Source organism: Muntiacus reevesi, chromosome 2, assembly GCF_963930625.1.
Source record: "Muntiacus reevesi chromosome 2, mMunRee1.1, whole genome shotgun sequence".
Classification (NCBI taxonomy): Eukaryota; Metazoa; Chordata; class Mammalia; order Artiodactyla; family Cervidae; genus Muntiacus; species Muntiacus reevesi.
Window position 1 is genome coordinate 280,880,269 of NC_089250.1, and position 16,524 is coordinate 280,896,792.

At 46.8% G+C, this 16,524-nt stretch overlaps 1 protein-coding gene across 1 annotated transcript; it reads right to left on the reverse strand.

Moving 5' to 3' along the window:
* Positions 1-1,534: 1,534 nt before the first annotated feature.
* LOC136161855 (histone-lysine N-methyltransferase PRDM9-like) lies at positions 1,535-14,744 on the reverse strand. Its single transcript, XM_065926979.1, has 10 exons — positions 14,676-14,744; positions 14,149-14,272; positions 13,736-13,843; positions 9,564-9,613; positions 7,654-7,810; positions 6,725-6,826; positions 6,240-6,511; positions 5,635-5,702; positions 4,372-4,565; positions 1,535-2,700 (listed from the first exon to the last, which is right to left on the reverse strand). Exons 1-10 carry the CDS (start codon positions 14,742-14,744, stop codon positions 1,535-1,537), a joined length of 2,310 nt encoding a protein of 769 aa, XP_065783051.1.
* Positions 14,745-16,524: the final 1,780 nt, after the last annotated feature.

Consider the following 16,524-nt stretch of genomic DNA (forward strand, 5'->3'; position numbering starts at 1 on the left):
GCCTGTCTTGGAGGGGCGCTGGGGCTGCCCAGGTCAGCAGGAACGGCCGTCGCCCTCCCTTAGCACCTTTGACCTCACACCCCCTCATCAGGGCAGCCCAGTGCCTAAACAGCCCCTTCTTCGTCTAACTCTGAAGACCTGGACGGTGTGGGGGCTGGAGGACATGCAAGAAACAAATTCTGTAAAGCAATTATCCTTCTATTAAAAAATAAAAAATATTAAGGAAAGAAACACAAAAGACAACAAAGATGGGGCTTGCGTTCTCAGCCAGCCTCTGCCAGATTCCGCCTGTGCTTACGCATCAGACCAAAATGCTGGTGCTCCCACCCTGTATCACAGATGAGAATAGAGACACAGAGAGGTTGAGCATCTTGCCCCAGCTCATGCAGCTGCTGGTGGCAGGGCTGAGACCTGGACCCCTGTGGTCGAATCTGGAGTCCAGATGCTGTGATGACCCCGAGGGAGCGGCAGAGACCAGACGGCCCATGCTAAGCCAGGCGCGCGCGCTCACACACACACACGCGCATGTGGCCTTCACCTTTGCAGCTACAGAAGTCAGAGGGAACCAGAGGGCCACCAGGAGAGGCCAAAGGAGAGCCGGGGTCTATAAGGAGGAGAGGCCCCACTTCCCAGGACGCCGGGGAATTCCCTTCCCTGGTGATTCTGATTCCACTCTGCATTCCTCTCTCTGGACCCAGAATTGACTCTCCAGTGACCTAACTGAGTTGGCTCCAGAATTATGCCTTCCCAGGGGTTCAGCTACCACTGGACCCTTCTGCTGTCAGTAATAACGGGAAATGAGTACATAATCTGGGATTCAGATTTGTTTGGAGACAAAATTTATTAGAAGAGGAGACCTAAAAAACCATGAAGGCAATTGGCATGAACATCTCCAGAACACCTAAGGAACCCTCTGCGGTTTATATACCTCCTCTCCTGTCATGAAAGTAGAAGGTCTCTTTAACAAATAATTCTGTGCTTATCACACTCTTTCTTTAAAATATTTATTATATATTTATTTATTCGGCTGGGCTGTGTTGCAGCCCAGCATGTGGGAGCTAGTTCCCCAAGCAGGTATTGAACGTGGGTCTCTGCATTGGAGTTTTGATCCCTGGACGACCTGGGAAGTCTCTCCTCATACTCTTGGGGACAGTAACGGGTCACAGGCCTCCTCTGAGGCCCCCTTAGAGCTGAGGCATAGGGTGGCTGCCGAAATACTCCTGTGGCTAAGGTGTGGTTTGTTGGTCATGACTCACTCACACTCCCTGCAAACATAGGGCTTCTCCCCTGTGTGTGTCCTCTGGTGTGAGAAGAGATGGGTCTTCTGACCTAAGCTTCACCCACACTCCCCGCAAACATAGGGCTTCTCCCCTGTGTGTGTCCTCTGGTGTCTGATAAGGACTGATTTCTGACTGAAGCTTCGCCCACACTCCCTGCAAACGTAGGTCTCCTTCGCTGTGTGTGTCCTCTTGTGTGAGATGAGGACGGACTTCTGTCTGAAGCTTCGCCCACACTCCCTGCAAACATAGGGCTTCTACCCTGTGTGTGTCCTCTGGTGTCTGATGAGGGTTGATTTCCGACAGAAGCTTCGCCCACACTCCCCGCAATCATAGGGCTTCTCCCCTGTGTGTGTCCTCTTGTGTGAGATGAGATTGGCCTTATGACTGAAGCTTCGCCCACACTCCCCACAAACATAGGGCTTCTCCCCTGTGTGTATCCTCTGGTGTGTGATGAGGACTGACTTATGACTGAAGCATCGCCCACACTCCCTGCAAACATAGGGCTTCTCCCCTGTGTGTGTCCTCTGGTGTGTGATGAGGACTGACTTATGACTGAAGCATCGCCCACACTCCTTGCAGACATAGGGCTTCTCCCCTGTGTGTATCCTCTGGTGTTTGATGAGGACTGACTTATCACTGAAGCTTCGCCCACACTCCCCACAAGCATAGGGCTTCTCCCCTGTGTGTATCCTCTGGTGTCTGATGAGGACTGACTTATAACTGAAGCTTCGCCCACAGTCCCTGCAAACATAGGGCTTCTCCCCTGTGTGTGTCCTCTGGTGTCTGATGAGGGCTGACTTCCGATGGAAGGTTCTCCCACACTGCCCGCAAACATAGGGCTTCTCGCCTGTGTGTGTCCTCTGGTGTGTGATGAGGACTGACTTCTGACGGAAGCTTCGCCCACACTCCCCGCAAACATAGGGCTTCTCCCCTGTATGTGTCCTCTCGTGTGTGGTGAGACTTGACCTGTCCTTGGAGCCTTGCCCACACTCTCCGCATGTGACCCTCATAATCCCTGAGACCCCTGCCCCCGTGAGCAATGTTCCTGTGTCCTCTGGATTCAGTTTCTGGCTTGTGCTGGGCTCGTCTGTCATTCTCTCATGCACCCCAGAATCCCCCATTTGTCCTCCGGGTGAGTTGGAAGAGGCCCTTGAAATCCTCTTCAGCCTTACGCTTTTCAGCAATTGTTGGGGCCTGTCCTTGGCCTCGTGGCCCTCAGGTTTGTCGCTCGGGCTGTGTGGATTGGAATATCTCCGATTTTGACTGCCTGGGCAGGGATCCTCTGGTTGGAGGCAGTCTCTTTCAGATGGTCTCAGGAGGGTCTGAGAGGGGTGACTGCGTTGGATGTGTTGGCTGAGGAATTTCTGGCTGGAGAAGGCCAGAGAGCAGGAGGGACATGGGTGGATCTTGGGCTTCGGTTCTGCTGAAAGAGGAAGCTTTTGTCAGGTAGCTGGTTTGCCACGGTCAGGTCTTGCCCACTCATCATCTAAATGTTGACAGTGCACGATCTGTCGCCCATCAAGTGCCTTTACAGTCCACTCTTCCATTCCACTGTTATTCTCTACATCTACAGAAATCCAGGAAGCGGGTGTCAAGGGCCTTTTCTACATATCACCCAGATAGGGACCTTCCAGCTGCATCAGAGGCAGCGTCTCTCCTGATAGAGATGGATCTGCAGGGACTTTCCCCGCGTGTAGGTGTCTGAAAAGTCACGTCACAGTGGCCCCAGGTATCTACCCTACTGATGGATAAGACTTGATGACTTAGGTGGAATTTCCTGAGTGGCTCCCTGTGAGGGGAAAGGGTCTATTAAGTTAGGGGAGCCTGGCCTGGAGCTCTCTGCATATGGGAAGCAGCACGGGGGGTGGTTAGAGCAGGTGTGGCTAATTCTGACTTTGTGGTTCCTTGTTCAAAGAGCAGCCTTTGTGCCGATCTCTGCAGGAAGTGGGTTTGAGCCTGGATGAGACCGAGCGGCCCAAGTCCCACTGACTACAGGTCTGGCTCCTGCTGCCCAAACTGGTTCACAAATTGCTCCTCTCTCAGTTTCCCATAAATCATAAAATAAAGGCGTATCCTTTCTCCAGCCTCACCAGTACTCATACCTCATTTATTTCATTCAGGCTTAATCCACTTAACATGCACTAGGAATCCATGTTTAAAAATACATGTCCAGTCAGACCCTTCACACCCTCACTCCCAAGCATCTTCAGACAGCCCACTCTCCCCTCATGTCTGGCAATGAAATGATCTCTGAGGGGACTCCCCGCTATTGTCTCTTCCCAAAAGTGAACCAAAGGATCGTCTTAGCACAGAGAACATGCTGCTTGCAGCTGAAAGCCTGGCGGTTGTTCTGTGTCACCCAGGAGGACCCCTGGGGCCTGCACGTGGACACAGGCCCTGAGGCTTCCGTGTCCCGTCGAGCCTCCTTCCTCTCCCTCTGTGCTTCCTCCTGCGACCCCTGGCATGGCCTCGCTTCCCGGTCCTGGGGCTGCGGCACGGGCTGCTCCCCTGCCTGGAATCCTTCCCCGCAGGTCTTATCTCTGCAGAGACCCTGTCGCACCGTCCTGCACCACACCCCACCGTCTGCTCACGCTGATCCGAGGCACGTTCCCTGCGCTGGTTTTCCTCAGCACCAGCCCCTGTCTGGTGTGAAGCCCCTGCTGCCCCAGGGCAGTGGTTCTGTCTGTTTCGGGGCGTAGAGCCCCGTCTGTCACAGAGCGTGAACTCACATGACAAAAGACTGGAACAGGAACTGAATGCGCATCACTGTACACGTGTCGCTTAGAAATGGGAGGAAATGAAGAAGAAACAAATAAAGGGCAGAGAGGTGGTAGGTGCTCGAAATGTTGCTTTTTGCTTCTCAGCCTTTTAGCAGAAGGTGATGTTGCACATTTTTTTGCATGAAATATTAAAAATTAGAACTAACATTTTCAATATAAAATTTCTCCTAACAGTCATATGAAAAGAATCAAATTCTGAGGCATTTTAATTGCAACTCAACTGACTTAGGACTGGATTATCCTCTGCTTCGAAATCGGACCACGGCTGCTCCCAGGATGGGGTGGGGTGCTGGAAGAGGGGAGACACTCACCTCTCCCGGCCGCGAGCTCACTCTTCCCCCTGCTCTTCCGCTTGATGCCAAGGTCCTGACCGTACTCGTCCCCGTACCAGACCAGCAGCTCACAACCCGGCCTGACCACCCGGCAGGTTCGGTAGAAGATCTGCCCGTGATACTGGAAGGCCACCAGGTTCTGCTCCTCGTCGTCCCGGGCACAGTTCACATACCTGGGGTCGAGGCCGGGAAAGGGAAAGAAACCTCAGGTGACGAGTGCCCTCCACTGTCCGCCCATGCCCAGCTCCTTGCCTTCCGCCTCTGAGGCCGCCCCTCATGTGGACCGTCTGTTCACACCTTCGACCAGGCCATGTGAATTCCCATGCTTTTCTCTCCTTACCTAAGTAGCCATTTTCCGGAGCCCAGTTCCAGACTCATCTCCACCTGGAATGTCCGTGAGGCTGGTGACCTCCAGCTCCTCTAAACTCTGAATTAAGTTCTCTTTCATCCACAGGACTTGGTGCTTCTTGGCTAACATGCAGCCCTCAGCACTCACCACAGCCTGCCTTCTCTGCCGAGTCTTTCTGCCATCTCCCCACGTGTATCCAGGGTCCTAATCGCTTGCCCACCCCCTCCCACGTAAACTTGGAGAGAGCTCTGATATAGCTTGAGACACGGAACAGTAATAGTTTGTTCACTGTCTGCCTGCCCTGATGAAAGGAGAGGCCCTCAGAGAATGGCCCTGCTCAGGGCCAAGCTGTCCCCCATTCCTTCCCAGGCCTCAGGGCCCGCTTCTCACTGGAACCAAGCCTGAGGAGGTTTTTGCCCACAGAGAGTCAAGGTCTCCTGTGTTAGGTCATCCTGGCGTGTGCACTTACTCAAAGATAGAAAATATAAGGTTACTGCTCCTAAAATCAATTGGCTAATGTCTGTCTGCAGTATGTTCTCCAAAAGGACATGGGTTGTGTGATCTGCTTCAGTACCGAAGTTCACTGTCTAAACTGCACCATAAAGGGCGTGAGAAGTGTTCACTAAGTGAGTTAAAGTGTTCCTGGTGAATCTAGATGCTTCAAGTTGTTTTCAAGTCCACCAGTTTTGTTCAGCATATAGACTTGTATCTTGACGGCACATGCCATATTTTTATTTCCTTCTTTTTAGTGTCTTTTGAAATGAAAGAGTATGGTATTGAGGGAAAAGAGGAAGGAAGATGTGAAAGCTTTTGAGGGAGCCGGGTTGAGACGGAAAGGGGCGTGGGATGGAGGGAGTCTCAATGTCTACACACTGCAGACTCACTGCACTCACCTCATCCAGTTGGCCCAAGACGTGTCCTTTCCATCCACATACTCGTAGCAGTTCCTCCCTTTGGTGATCTGAGGGTCAGAGAAAGAGTTACAAGCTTTCCTCTTTTTTTTTTTTTTTTTTTTTTTGGTAGGAAGCAATAGAAGAGTTATTTCCCTGTGTAGTCATTGGTGCTTTTCAGCCTGCATGGATTCAACTGCCAGTCGGACCACACGGTAAGCTCCTTACTCATCATTCCAAGTCTGAGTCCCTTGATTCATTGAAGGCAAGGGCTCCACAAGGGAGGAGTCACTTCTGTGTATCTCTACACTGTGCTCCCACCTCTCCTCTGACCTTAGAGAGAGGTCTAAGGTTCTGTACACTGTGTTCCCACCTCTCCTCTGACCTTTAGATAGATGACATGAGTGTCTGTACACTGTGGTCCCACCTCTCCTCTGACATTTAGATGGAAGTCCTGTGGTCACGCCCACGGCACACATTACACAGGGCTGACTGTGTCATTGACGACCACGTTATCACCATCTGCATCCTCATATGTAGACATGAAATGCCCACCACCACGTACAAGATATTAGAGGCCAGAGGACAGGGAAACGGGTGCTTCTCACCAGCCAGGCATATCCACTGTTGGCGGCCTCTTCATCGTCTGTGATCTGGCCCTCATAGGGGCCAAAGTGCAGGCCCAGCGGCAGATCAGATGCCTCATTCCACACTCCAAGCCCAGCGTCAGGAATGCCGGACAGTCTGATGCTTAACCCAGGGGGCAGCGTGAGGACTGAGTGATTGGCATGCCCCTTTTCCACTGCACAGTCCTTTACAAAGGTTGGGGGCCCATGGGCAGCACAGCTGTCGATGAAGAAGTTCTGACACTCCTCACAATCTGGAGGTGAGAACAGGGATGAGAGGAGGTACAGTGATGTTTCTGGTTGTAAAGACCTTCATAAAGAACTAGGGCATTCATGGCATTTGGCCTCGATCTTGTACCCCAAGTCATAGAGGAAGGGGATGGCCGGTGGACTAAATGGTGAGGTGAGGTTAGTGGACCAAGGCCTCATTGCCCCTTCTCCGTGAGTGGGCCAGCGGGGTCACTCACAGAAGTAGTCCTCATCCTGGGGCTCGCTGACCTCTTGGTACACGTGGCCCTTTCTTTCCCGTAGACTGTACCTCTTCACTCCAGTCTCCTTTCTTCTGAGTTCTAAGATGGAGAACAGAAGCTAAGCAAGGCTGGTCGGGTCTGGGGAGTTAGTCCCATTTTATCAGAAAGTGTGAGATCTCCTACCTGTCCATCTCTACACTTTGTTAAAATTTTCTTATATGTATTTTTCAAACTTTTACATTCGTAATTTTATGTTTTCATGTTCCATTATTTATTTCTCGGCCAGACTGCATGGTTTGTGGTATCTTAGTTCCCCGACCAGGAATGGAACTCACACCTCCTGCAGTGGAAGCGTGGAGTCTTAATCTCTTAACCACCAGGGAGTCCCTTCTCTATATTTTCTTTCTTCTCCCTTTAAATACAGTTTCAAGAGACTGAGGCTCCACTGACCACAGATGCCCAGTTCAGTGATAGCTTCCTGCACTTCCCATTAGTAGGTTTAACTTCCCAACCTTCCGACTTAGGTAATAGTTCATCGACACATCTACTCAGAAAATATGTGTTAAGCGCACATGACAAGTAAGGCATTGAGCAGAGGTCTGCGCATGAACACTAACAAAGCACCGTTCCTCTTATCACAGTTGCATTTATTGAACTACTTGTAGGTGTCAGACTTTTGCATTTAATGTAAGGTTTTCAAGCACTGTATGAGTCATGTATCCTTATCCTCACTTTACAGATAGCATTCAGGATCTCAGAAATTGTATAAGATTTTCCCAAGGCCCCAGTGCTAACTTCATGTCTCAGATCAGTCCAGCTTAAACCCCGCCTGCCCAAAGTCCCTTCCACACACCTAGGCCATGCTTATTAGTTTTTCTACAGGAATTAGAGGAACTAATTAGAGGAACTCCCCATATTTCTCTTACCGACATTTTGTCTGGGGTGCTGTCCAGGGGTCCTTGCTTTTCTGTGATGGGGCACTGGATTCTGAGCCTGCTTGGAGCCACTTGTCTTCAGCGATTCTGCTGCTCCCGGCAATTCCTTCAAACTAGATTCATTACTTAATGGTGTCCTGGACATTCTCTTCCATGTGAGTAAAAGACAACATGCATTTCTTTAGTTCTTTAGGACTTTATGAAGTGTTTTCACATGCATGACTTGAGTTAATACTTTGACAATTCTTGGAAATACCTGATATGTGGGGAAGGGGTCTGAACACTGGAGTGTAAAATAAGGACCTACGTGGATAGTGAATCAAAACTAAAATTCATATCTTAAGGTTCTTCCCCTTCAACTTTCTGCATAAAAGTGAGAGCAAGGCAGGGAGAAAAGCTGGAGGTCAGGGAAAGAAGAGGGTAAGGGCTGGTAGAGAGATCCTGAGGGTTTCTCTTAATAGTGGCCCTTTGACGGACGAGGACGTATGGAAAATTACAGAGGGGACAAAACACATGTGGAAAACAAGGTGACAAAGCAGTGAGATTAAGAAGAGAAAAGACGATCGGCAGAAACATATTTAGACAATAAAGCAAATGAGATGAAAGCTGCAGGTTGCCATGTCCTAGCGACAATGTTTGGAATTAAAGTAGCCGGTCTCGTAAATTCTCCTCGAACAAGGCTGTATGACTAGCTGGTTCTACTCAGTTTCCTGATCCATGAATTGGTATACAGGCTAATTCTTAATATTATAGTGGACATGAAATTTAATAACCTTCAACAAATTGTTGTGTGAAGTATTTACTACAGTAAGAACGTGAACGTACATCCCTTATGTATCAATTTATTCCCTAAACTGCCACTATATTTCAAGTGCAGCTCACAGATACTATCTTCAGCATCCTTTGACCTTTCTACTCCTAGATGAATGCTTCAATGTGGAGTCACTCACTCACGAACCATTCAGGGGGCACTTAGGGGCTTTGAGGTGGGCCTGGACTTCTGAGAACTAATGGGTGTGTGCTAGGATCTCAAACCTCACAACACAGGGGCAGGCTAAACAAATGATTACAAACAGGAAAGTTGCTAATTAGAGCTCAGTGGAAGGAGTAGTTACTCCCTCCTACAAGAATGAGCATTTGAAATGATGCCCAGTTGATGAGTTTCTACTCAAAAGCAGGTAATCTATGTGAATTCCTTCTGTTATTTTCTTATTTGTTGCTTTTCAGTCATAAACCTGAGGCTTATCAGGGTTTCAAGTTGCTTCCTCATATTGGAGTGGGAGGCTCTGAGGTAGGGATCCTGTCTCCTTCTTCATCTTGGACTGTCCACTCTACAAACTGCCCAGCATGTCCTTAAGCTTCCCTTATTCAGATGTCTTAGCATATGCCTCCCTAGCAAAGCACGAAAAACTGAGGTTGAAAACATCTCTCAGATGAATGATATAAAGATGTATGAATAAGCTTCATAGAACTATGGAAGTTTTAATCAGTTTGTAAGGTGTTTAGAGAACGTGCATTGGTTTACATTACACTACCAGTGATACTGTGGTCTCAGGTATATAATCAAATGTTTCTTACCTTTTTTTTTTTTTTTTGTATCTATAATGGTGATAGCTCTATACCTACTTATAGGTACTGTAGGATTGATTTAAGGTTTAAGCAAGTTTATTCACATAAAATACTTGAAGTCTAAAATATTATGAAAATAATGTAACAACAGAACAACCTACTACTGTTGTTGTTCTTACTAACTGCAAAGATGGTGATGATATCAGACATTGTGCTAAAGACTCAGGACAGGGAGGCAGCGGTCTCCAGGATCTCTGTGATTTCTGCTATTCTCACCTGTGACTCGATCCATGAGGAGGTTATTTTGGCAACAGGATTTGGGAAATACTCACTTTCTGGTGTTTACTGTGCTCCACTCTGAAGGGCATCGAAGAAGGTTTACCTAAAAAACGATGAGAATCAGTGCTTTGGTTGGGAAATGTTTCCAAACTCTGGGTATTCTAATTAAGGACACATAATTCTAAGCCAGAGAGTGACAAAGACAATGATTACCAAAGGAGGAATGGAAAATGATTTCTGTATCATCAACTCCCATGGTTCCACTGGGAGTATTACATAGTTTTCTTAAAATTAAGAAAATATATGAAACTTCATCCGTGCCTCATTTGATTTTCATAAAATATCTAATAAATTTAATAGTCTTTCATGACAAAAGTTCTCAACAATGTAGGAATAGGAGGAAGTGACGGGAATATAATAAAGGTCATATATTGAAAGTCTACCTCTAACATCATAGTCATCAGTGATAAAGATCAGGAAGAAAAGCCAAGGATGCCCATTATCAAATTTGTGTTCACCATAATATTAGAACTCCTAGCCAGTGATGTAGGTTAGAAATGGAAACAAAAGGCTTCCATTTGGAAAGAAAGAAGTAAAATTATGTCTGCTCACAGGGGCATGGTTTTATGTGCAGAAAAATCTTTAAATCCACACACACAAAATTCCTGCAGAGAAAGTTGCACGGTACAAAATCAACACTCAAATATCTTTCCATGCATGAAGAATGACCATTGCACAAAGGAAAATAAGAAAACAATACTATTTATTTTTTATTTTTTTAAAGCTATATTCAAGAGCTAAATTATAAAAAAATATTTATTTTTATTTCTTTGTTTTTTCCAGGACTTTTGTTGCGGCATGTGGGATCTAGTTCCCTGACTAGGGACTGAACGCAAGTTCTCTGCATTGGGAGTGTAGAGTCCTAGCCACTGGTCAAAGAATCTTATTTATAATAGCATTGAGAAGAATGAAGTAATTAGGAATAAACTTAAGGCGATGAAAGACTCATATGTTGAAAACTACAAAATATTGCTGAAAGGAATCTGACATAAATAATCGATAGGTGTCTCATGTTTATGGATTTAGAGGCTTAATATTATTAAGCTGTTCATACTACCCAAAGCAATTTAAACATTCAATGCAATTCCTATTAAAATCCCAATGGAAGTTTTTTCAGATATAGAAAATCCATCCAACAGTTAACACGGAATCTCAGAGCACCCCAAACTGGCAAAGCAATCTTAGAAAGAACAGCAAAGCTGGAGGCCTCTGATTTCAGAACACACTACAAAGGTACAGGAGCCAAAAGAGTGTGGATTTGGCAAAACATGTGTGCTTAGCTGCTCAGTCTTCTTGACTTTCTGTGACCTTTTGGACTATAGCCCACCAGGCTCCTCTGTCCATGGGATTTCTCAGGCAAAAATACTGGACAGGGTTGCCATTTCCTTCTCCAGGGGATCTTCTTAACCCATGGATTGAACCCACATCTCCTGTGTCTCCTGCACTGAAGGCAGATTCTTCACCTGCTGAGCCACTGAGGAAGCTGGCTGGCATAAAGACAGATATGTCAATCAATGGAACAGAATAGACAGCCAGAAATCAACTCTTGGATACATGGTCTAATGATCTTCATCTAGCGTGTCAAGTTAATGGGGAAAGCTTAATCCCTGTAATGAATGGTGCTGGGGAAACAAAATAACCATATGCAAAGTAATGAACATCTTACATCTTGAAGAAAAATCAACTCAGAATGGATTAAAGACATTTATGCAAGACTTGATAAGACCCTTAGAAGACAACAAGGGTGAAGCTTCACGACACTGATTCAGCAATGATTTCTTAGATATGGTGCCAAGTGCACAAGTATTAGTAACAAAGTAAAAATAGAGAAATGAGATTAATCTTAAAACCTCTGTGCAGCAAAGGACACTGAACAGAGTTGAAAAGGCCACCGACATGATGGTAGAAAATATTTATAAAATCTGCACCTGATAAGGGGTTATTAAGCATACACCAGTTTGAAGGCTACCTATAAGCCAGGAAGAAAACCTGATGGACCATGATGGCACCTTGATATCAAATTTCCATGTTCCAGCATTGTAAGAAAACAAATTTCTGTGGTTTAAGGAATGCAGTCTGTTTTGTTATGGCAGTCTGCGCTGACTAACAGTGAGAGAAGGAATTGAATAGACAATTCTCCAGAGAAAATACACAATGGCCAACAAATATATGAAAAGATTCTCAATATTACTAATCGGTATGGAAATACAAATTGAAACCTTCTGGGATGGGCAATATGTATAAGAAGACAATAACAAGTTTGGTCAGGATATGGAGAAATTGGAACCCTTATACACTATTGGTGGCAATGTAAAATGTTGCAAGCTTTCTAGAAAAGACTATGGAGTTTCCACAGAAAATTAGAAGTGCTGTATGATCTAGCAATCCAAGTCAAGAGTGGGTTTCCGTAAAAAATTGAAAGCAAGATAATGAGTAAATAGTGGGCACATGTATAGTCATTGCCGCATTATTCCCAATGGGCAAGATGTGTGAGCATTCTATATGTTCATTGGTGGATAAAAGATAAAGATTATATATAAGATATATGTTATAGCTCTTATATCCACATGCACACAACGGAATGTTTTGAAGCCTTAAAAAAGATTTCTGTCATATGCTACATGGATGGGCCTTGATGATATTATACTAAGTGAAATGAACCAATCAAAAAAGACATATATGGCCTGATTCCACTTCTCTGAGGTATCTAAATTAAATCCATGGAAACAGAAAATATAATCATGGTTGCCAAGGGCTATGAGGAGGAAGGATTGGAGAATTGTTCCTCAGTGGATTAGGGCTTCAGTCACACAAGATGTAACACTTCTACAGATTTGTTGTACAGCAATGTGTATATATAATCCCGGTGGCTCAGGGGTAAAAAGTCCACCTGCAATGCAGGAGATGCAACAGATGCAGGCTCAATCCCTGCGTTGGGAAGATCACCTGGAGCAGGACATGGCAACCCACCCCAATATTCTTGCCTAGAGAATCCCATCGACAGAGGAGCCTGGTGGGCTCCAATCTATGGGGACACAGAGTCAGATATGACTGAGAGATTAGCACTGCGGCCACTAAGACTAACGTGTACATAGTTAGCAGCGGTGTGCCTTACACTCAGAAACTGTTAAAAAGGTAAATAAAGACGAGCAGGCGTATGGTGAACCGAGGCGTATGTATTCCCTAAGAATCTCTCCTTTTGTCAAAACCTTTGCAGACAACCAAATGTTTGGTTTTCATGTCCCTTTCACTAGTTTTAATAACCTAAGGGAACAGAGGGACGTCCCTGGTGCACAGTGGATGAGAATCTGCCTGCCAATGCAGAGGACACAGGTTCGATGGCTGGTCCAGGGAGATGCCCCTTTCTGCGGGGCAGCTAAGTCTTTTTTTTCAAAAACTCCAGAGCCTGCACGTGCTCTGCAACGAGAAGACAGTCACCGCAACCAGAGAAAGCCTGTCCACAGCAACAAAGACCCAGTGCAGCCAAAACTAAATAAGTAATTTTTTAATATCTGGGAGAACAGAAATCCATAGATGGAGAATCATAGAACTATCTAAATTGTTTCTCCAGTCTAGGCAGATTAACTCTTCTAAACTGAGCAGCAGAAGAGGAAGTGAGCTGCTTACTTCTATTTTATAATAGGTGTACTTCGTTTTATTTACCTGATGCCATCTCTGGTCAGTGAAATGTGGGAAAGATCATGGAGAATAAATAGTTCTCTCAAACCCTTTCCCAGAATCAAAATAAAGAATTAGTTTTACCTTAGGGTAAGAAGATCATGAGTTTTATTTTATATACATATATACATAATGTATCTTGAAATAATATGTTAATCATTTCCTCTTTGAAGGGATTTAATCCAATAACCAATAACCAATCTGTTTGGTGAATTTATTTCTAAAGGATCTTTAACTGCCTTTCACTAAGAATGTTTAGCAAAAATAATTCTTTTTAAAAATAATGATAAATATTAACCATAAAACTTTTGAGAATTACACTGGAAAACCTATACATTCATCTTCATTCAGGCTAATGTCAATATTAAGCCACAGCCACTTGGGAATGCTGAAAATTATGTTTTCCTTGCTACTGGCTGAGATGTAGTTGAGACCTAAGCCCAGGCTGGTTTCAGGAAGACACGTCCACACCCTCCTGGCCTCTCACCTTGCTGCCTTGGTGTCCATTCTTCATCAGAATCCTCAGTGTCATCTCCCTGGGGCTTGATGGCCTGCCTGTGGGGATGCATGAAATCTGGTCGAGTGGCTCTGAAACCTGGAAAGAAGCAAAACATTTGTTCTAAGAAGGGGAAACAAAGCATAGAAGCAATGGAAAGTGTCACAGAGTCAGGGAATCTGTGGGATGTGCTGAGAGAATATAGAACAAGGCAAGAGGTGAGCTCTGCACTGCAGGTCACCCTCCCTCTGGTACAGAACTGCAAACATTTCCTCCATGTTTGTCTCCACACAAAAGGGAACTGTGAGCAGGTGAAGCCACCTAAGAGCGGGCCAAGTGAACCCTGAGGGTGAAGACCTGTTTCATGTTTCCCAGGCTCACAGGCGCCCAGCACTTCCTGTTACCTATAGCAATCAGCGCTTCGTAGTTTCTTTTCACATTCCTATATCGGATTTTTTCCCATTCTCCCATCTCTTCCCATTCTTCCTTGGAGAAGAATACGGAGATGTCTTTGAAAGCATCTTTGGCCTAAGGAAAATAATAGATTTCATCAGTGATTTACCAATCTAAGTCCGACCTTAGCGCTGAGCCTTCTCCTCCACCTTTTGTGCAGGGAGAAGCCTGAAGCTCCTGGATGGTCTGTGTGAGACAGGGATGAAGACTTTCCTTCCCGACTGTGTCCTCCTTAACTGAACAAACTGAGCATTTTCCTAGCTCTCCCTGGACACAGAGCAGTTGAGAAGCTAGTGTCCTGTTTTGTCCCACTCCACCCCACCATCTCAGACAGGACCAGGTATTCCCATCCTGTGTACAGTCACAGGGACGTTCACTCAGCTTTCAAGGCAAGCAGTCTGTGGTGCTTCAGGGACCAGCGCCATGTCCTTCCTATAGAGCTGACTTTGAGCCCAGCTTTGCCGACTCCACCGCTCACCGTGGGCTTCCGCTCTGTTCTCCCGGCATTTCCCTCAGTGCTCTCCTCTGGAGACCTGTTCGGCCTCATGGCCATTGATTGCTAAAGCCCAAGGTGCCTGTGGAAGAAGAAGGTGCTGAGATACCCCAGACCACTGTCCAGAGCCTGAGCTGCCTGCCTTGGGTGGAGTGTCCAGGGCAGTAAGGCGAGGGGAAAGTCAGGGTGAGGGTATTGGTGGGATGGACGGATCCTGACTAGATATGACAGATCAGCCTAATATGAACTAGATTTGGTTTCTTTGGTTCCCCTACAATTCAACCCCTCTGAGGGAAGGCACTGGGAGGGATGTGACTGTGGGTGACGGAGGGATTCTCGAGGAGACCCGGAAACCCCTAACTGCTGGACTGGGGTCAGGCTGAAATCAGGGCTCTGTTCCAGTGAAGCAGAGGGAATGTTTCTCCAAGAAGGGTTTTGAGGATCTCCTCCTGGGGACTCAGAAAAATCTGGGCATAACGTAGGTTCTACGTCTAAGGGAGAAGTCGCTCGGCTTGAGGAGATCTGGGTCCCACGGGCTGAAGTAACTGGGGTCCTCAGTCAGAGGGGACTGGGGATCTTTTGGCTGATGTAGAATGCGCACGGTGAGAAAACTTGGGATCTGTGAGGCTGAGGAAATCGGGGGTTTCTTACTAAGGGATTTTAGGGCTCAGATAGGCAGTACAGTTAGGGTCTTGAGGAGGAAGAGGTTTAAGAGCTCCCAGGCGGAGGTATTCAGGGTCTCCGAGGTTTAGGAAATTTGGTCTCTTTGCGGGTGGTATTTTGGGGGTGCCTCAGGCTGAGGGGATCTGGGGTTAATCTAGGTATTTGAGGGTCGCAGCACTAGGGGATTTGGGGTTTCTGTGGGTGAAGGAACTTGTAATCCCTGAAGCTGACGACACGCAAGCCCGCTTCAGATTAGGACTCAGGTTACTCAAAGCTGACAGGATTTCGGGCCTCCCACCCTGGAATTTGAAGCCATCAGGCTAACGTTTATGATGGCTGCCCAGGACGCGTTCCCTTCAGCCTCCCCGCTGTCCTGCCACACTGCCCACCCTGTCCCCAGGAACGCTAGAGGTTCAGCGAAGTCCAGTCCTTCGGCGCTGAGGTGAAGTGACGGGCCAGGAGCCTGCCTCTACCCTGTCAGTCACAAGCGACCAATCGGCGTTGTGACTGTGGCGGTCTGGCCAATAGGCGCCCGGAGGGTGGGGAGCACGATGGAGGCCCCGCCCCACCGCTCGGGGATTGGCTACTCTGTGGGCGTGCCTGTCACGCCTCCAGTGCGCAGGCGCAGCTTGGCTGGTCTCTTTGTTTTCAGGCATGGACTCTGAGGCCTGGATCCTCAGGTGGGCGGGCTGTCCTCAGGCTGAATGTTTCTTTCCAATGCCCTCAACTGGAATCTCGGGTCCACCAGACTGAAACCGCGCTCCCGGAGTTTATCCTAGGCCCCCCTGTGCCCTGCCTTATCAAATCCAGTTTTGGCGAGAGCTCTTATGTGGTGAGTACTGCATTATTCAAGGGAAATGGTGTAATTGACTACATTCTGATGAGACACAAGATAAACACAGTATGGTCAAAGATTTAAGCACAACGCGTGGAATAAGGATGTTAGAGAAAACTTGGAGGATTTTTAATCTGAAAGTAGAAGTGGCACTGATGAGCCATCTGTTTATTTAATGTGGGTATGAAAAGCCTTCAGAAATGAGGTGTAAGTAAAACCTCAAAGCTTTGCAAGTGTTTTCTGTAAGCCAAGGCATCGATCTGGAGGACTGTGGGTCCATAGAGATGAGTTTGCCTGACACCTACTGGTTTCACAAGATAAAATAGGGACACTGGT

What these genes read in the sequence shown, in the direction of transcription:
- LOC136161855 (XM_065926979.1), bottom strand. Translation starts at nt 14,744, where the DNA reads ATGAGGCCGAACAGGTCTCCAGAGGAGAGCACTGAGGGAAATGCCGGG. An exon ending in CCAGGATGAGGACTACTTCT is followed by an intron (nt 6,512 to 6,724) that starts GTGAGTGACCCC and finishes TCTCACCTCCAG; the next exon opens with ATTGTGAGGAGTGTCAGAAC. An exon ending in TGAGCTCGCGGCCGGGAGAG is followed by an intron (nt 2,701 to 4,371) that starts GTGAGTGTCTCC and finishes CTCTTTCAGCAG; the next exon opens with AACCGAAGCCCAAGATCCAC.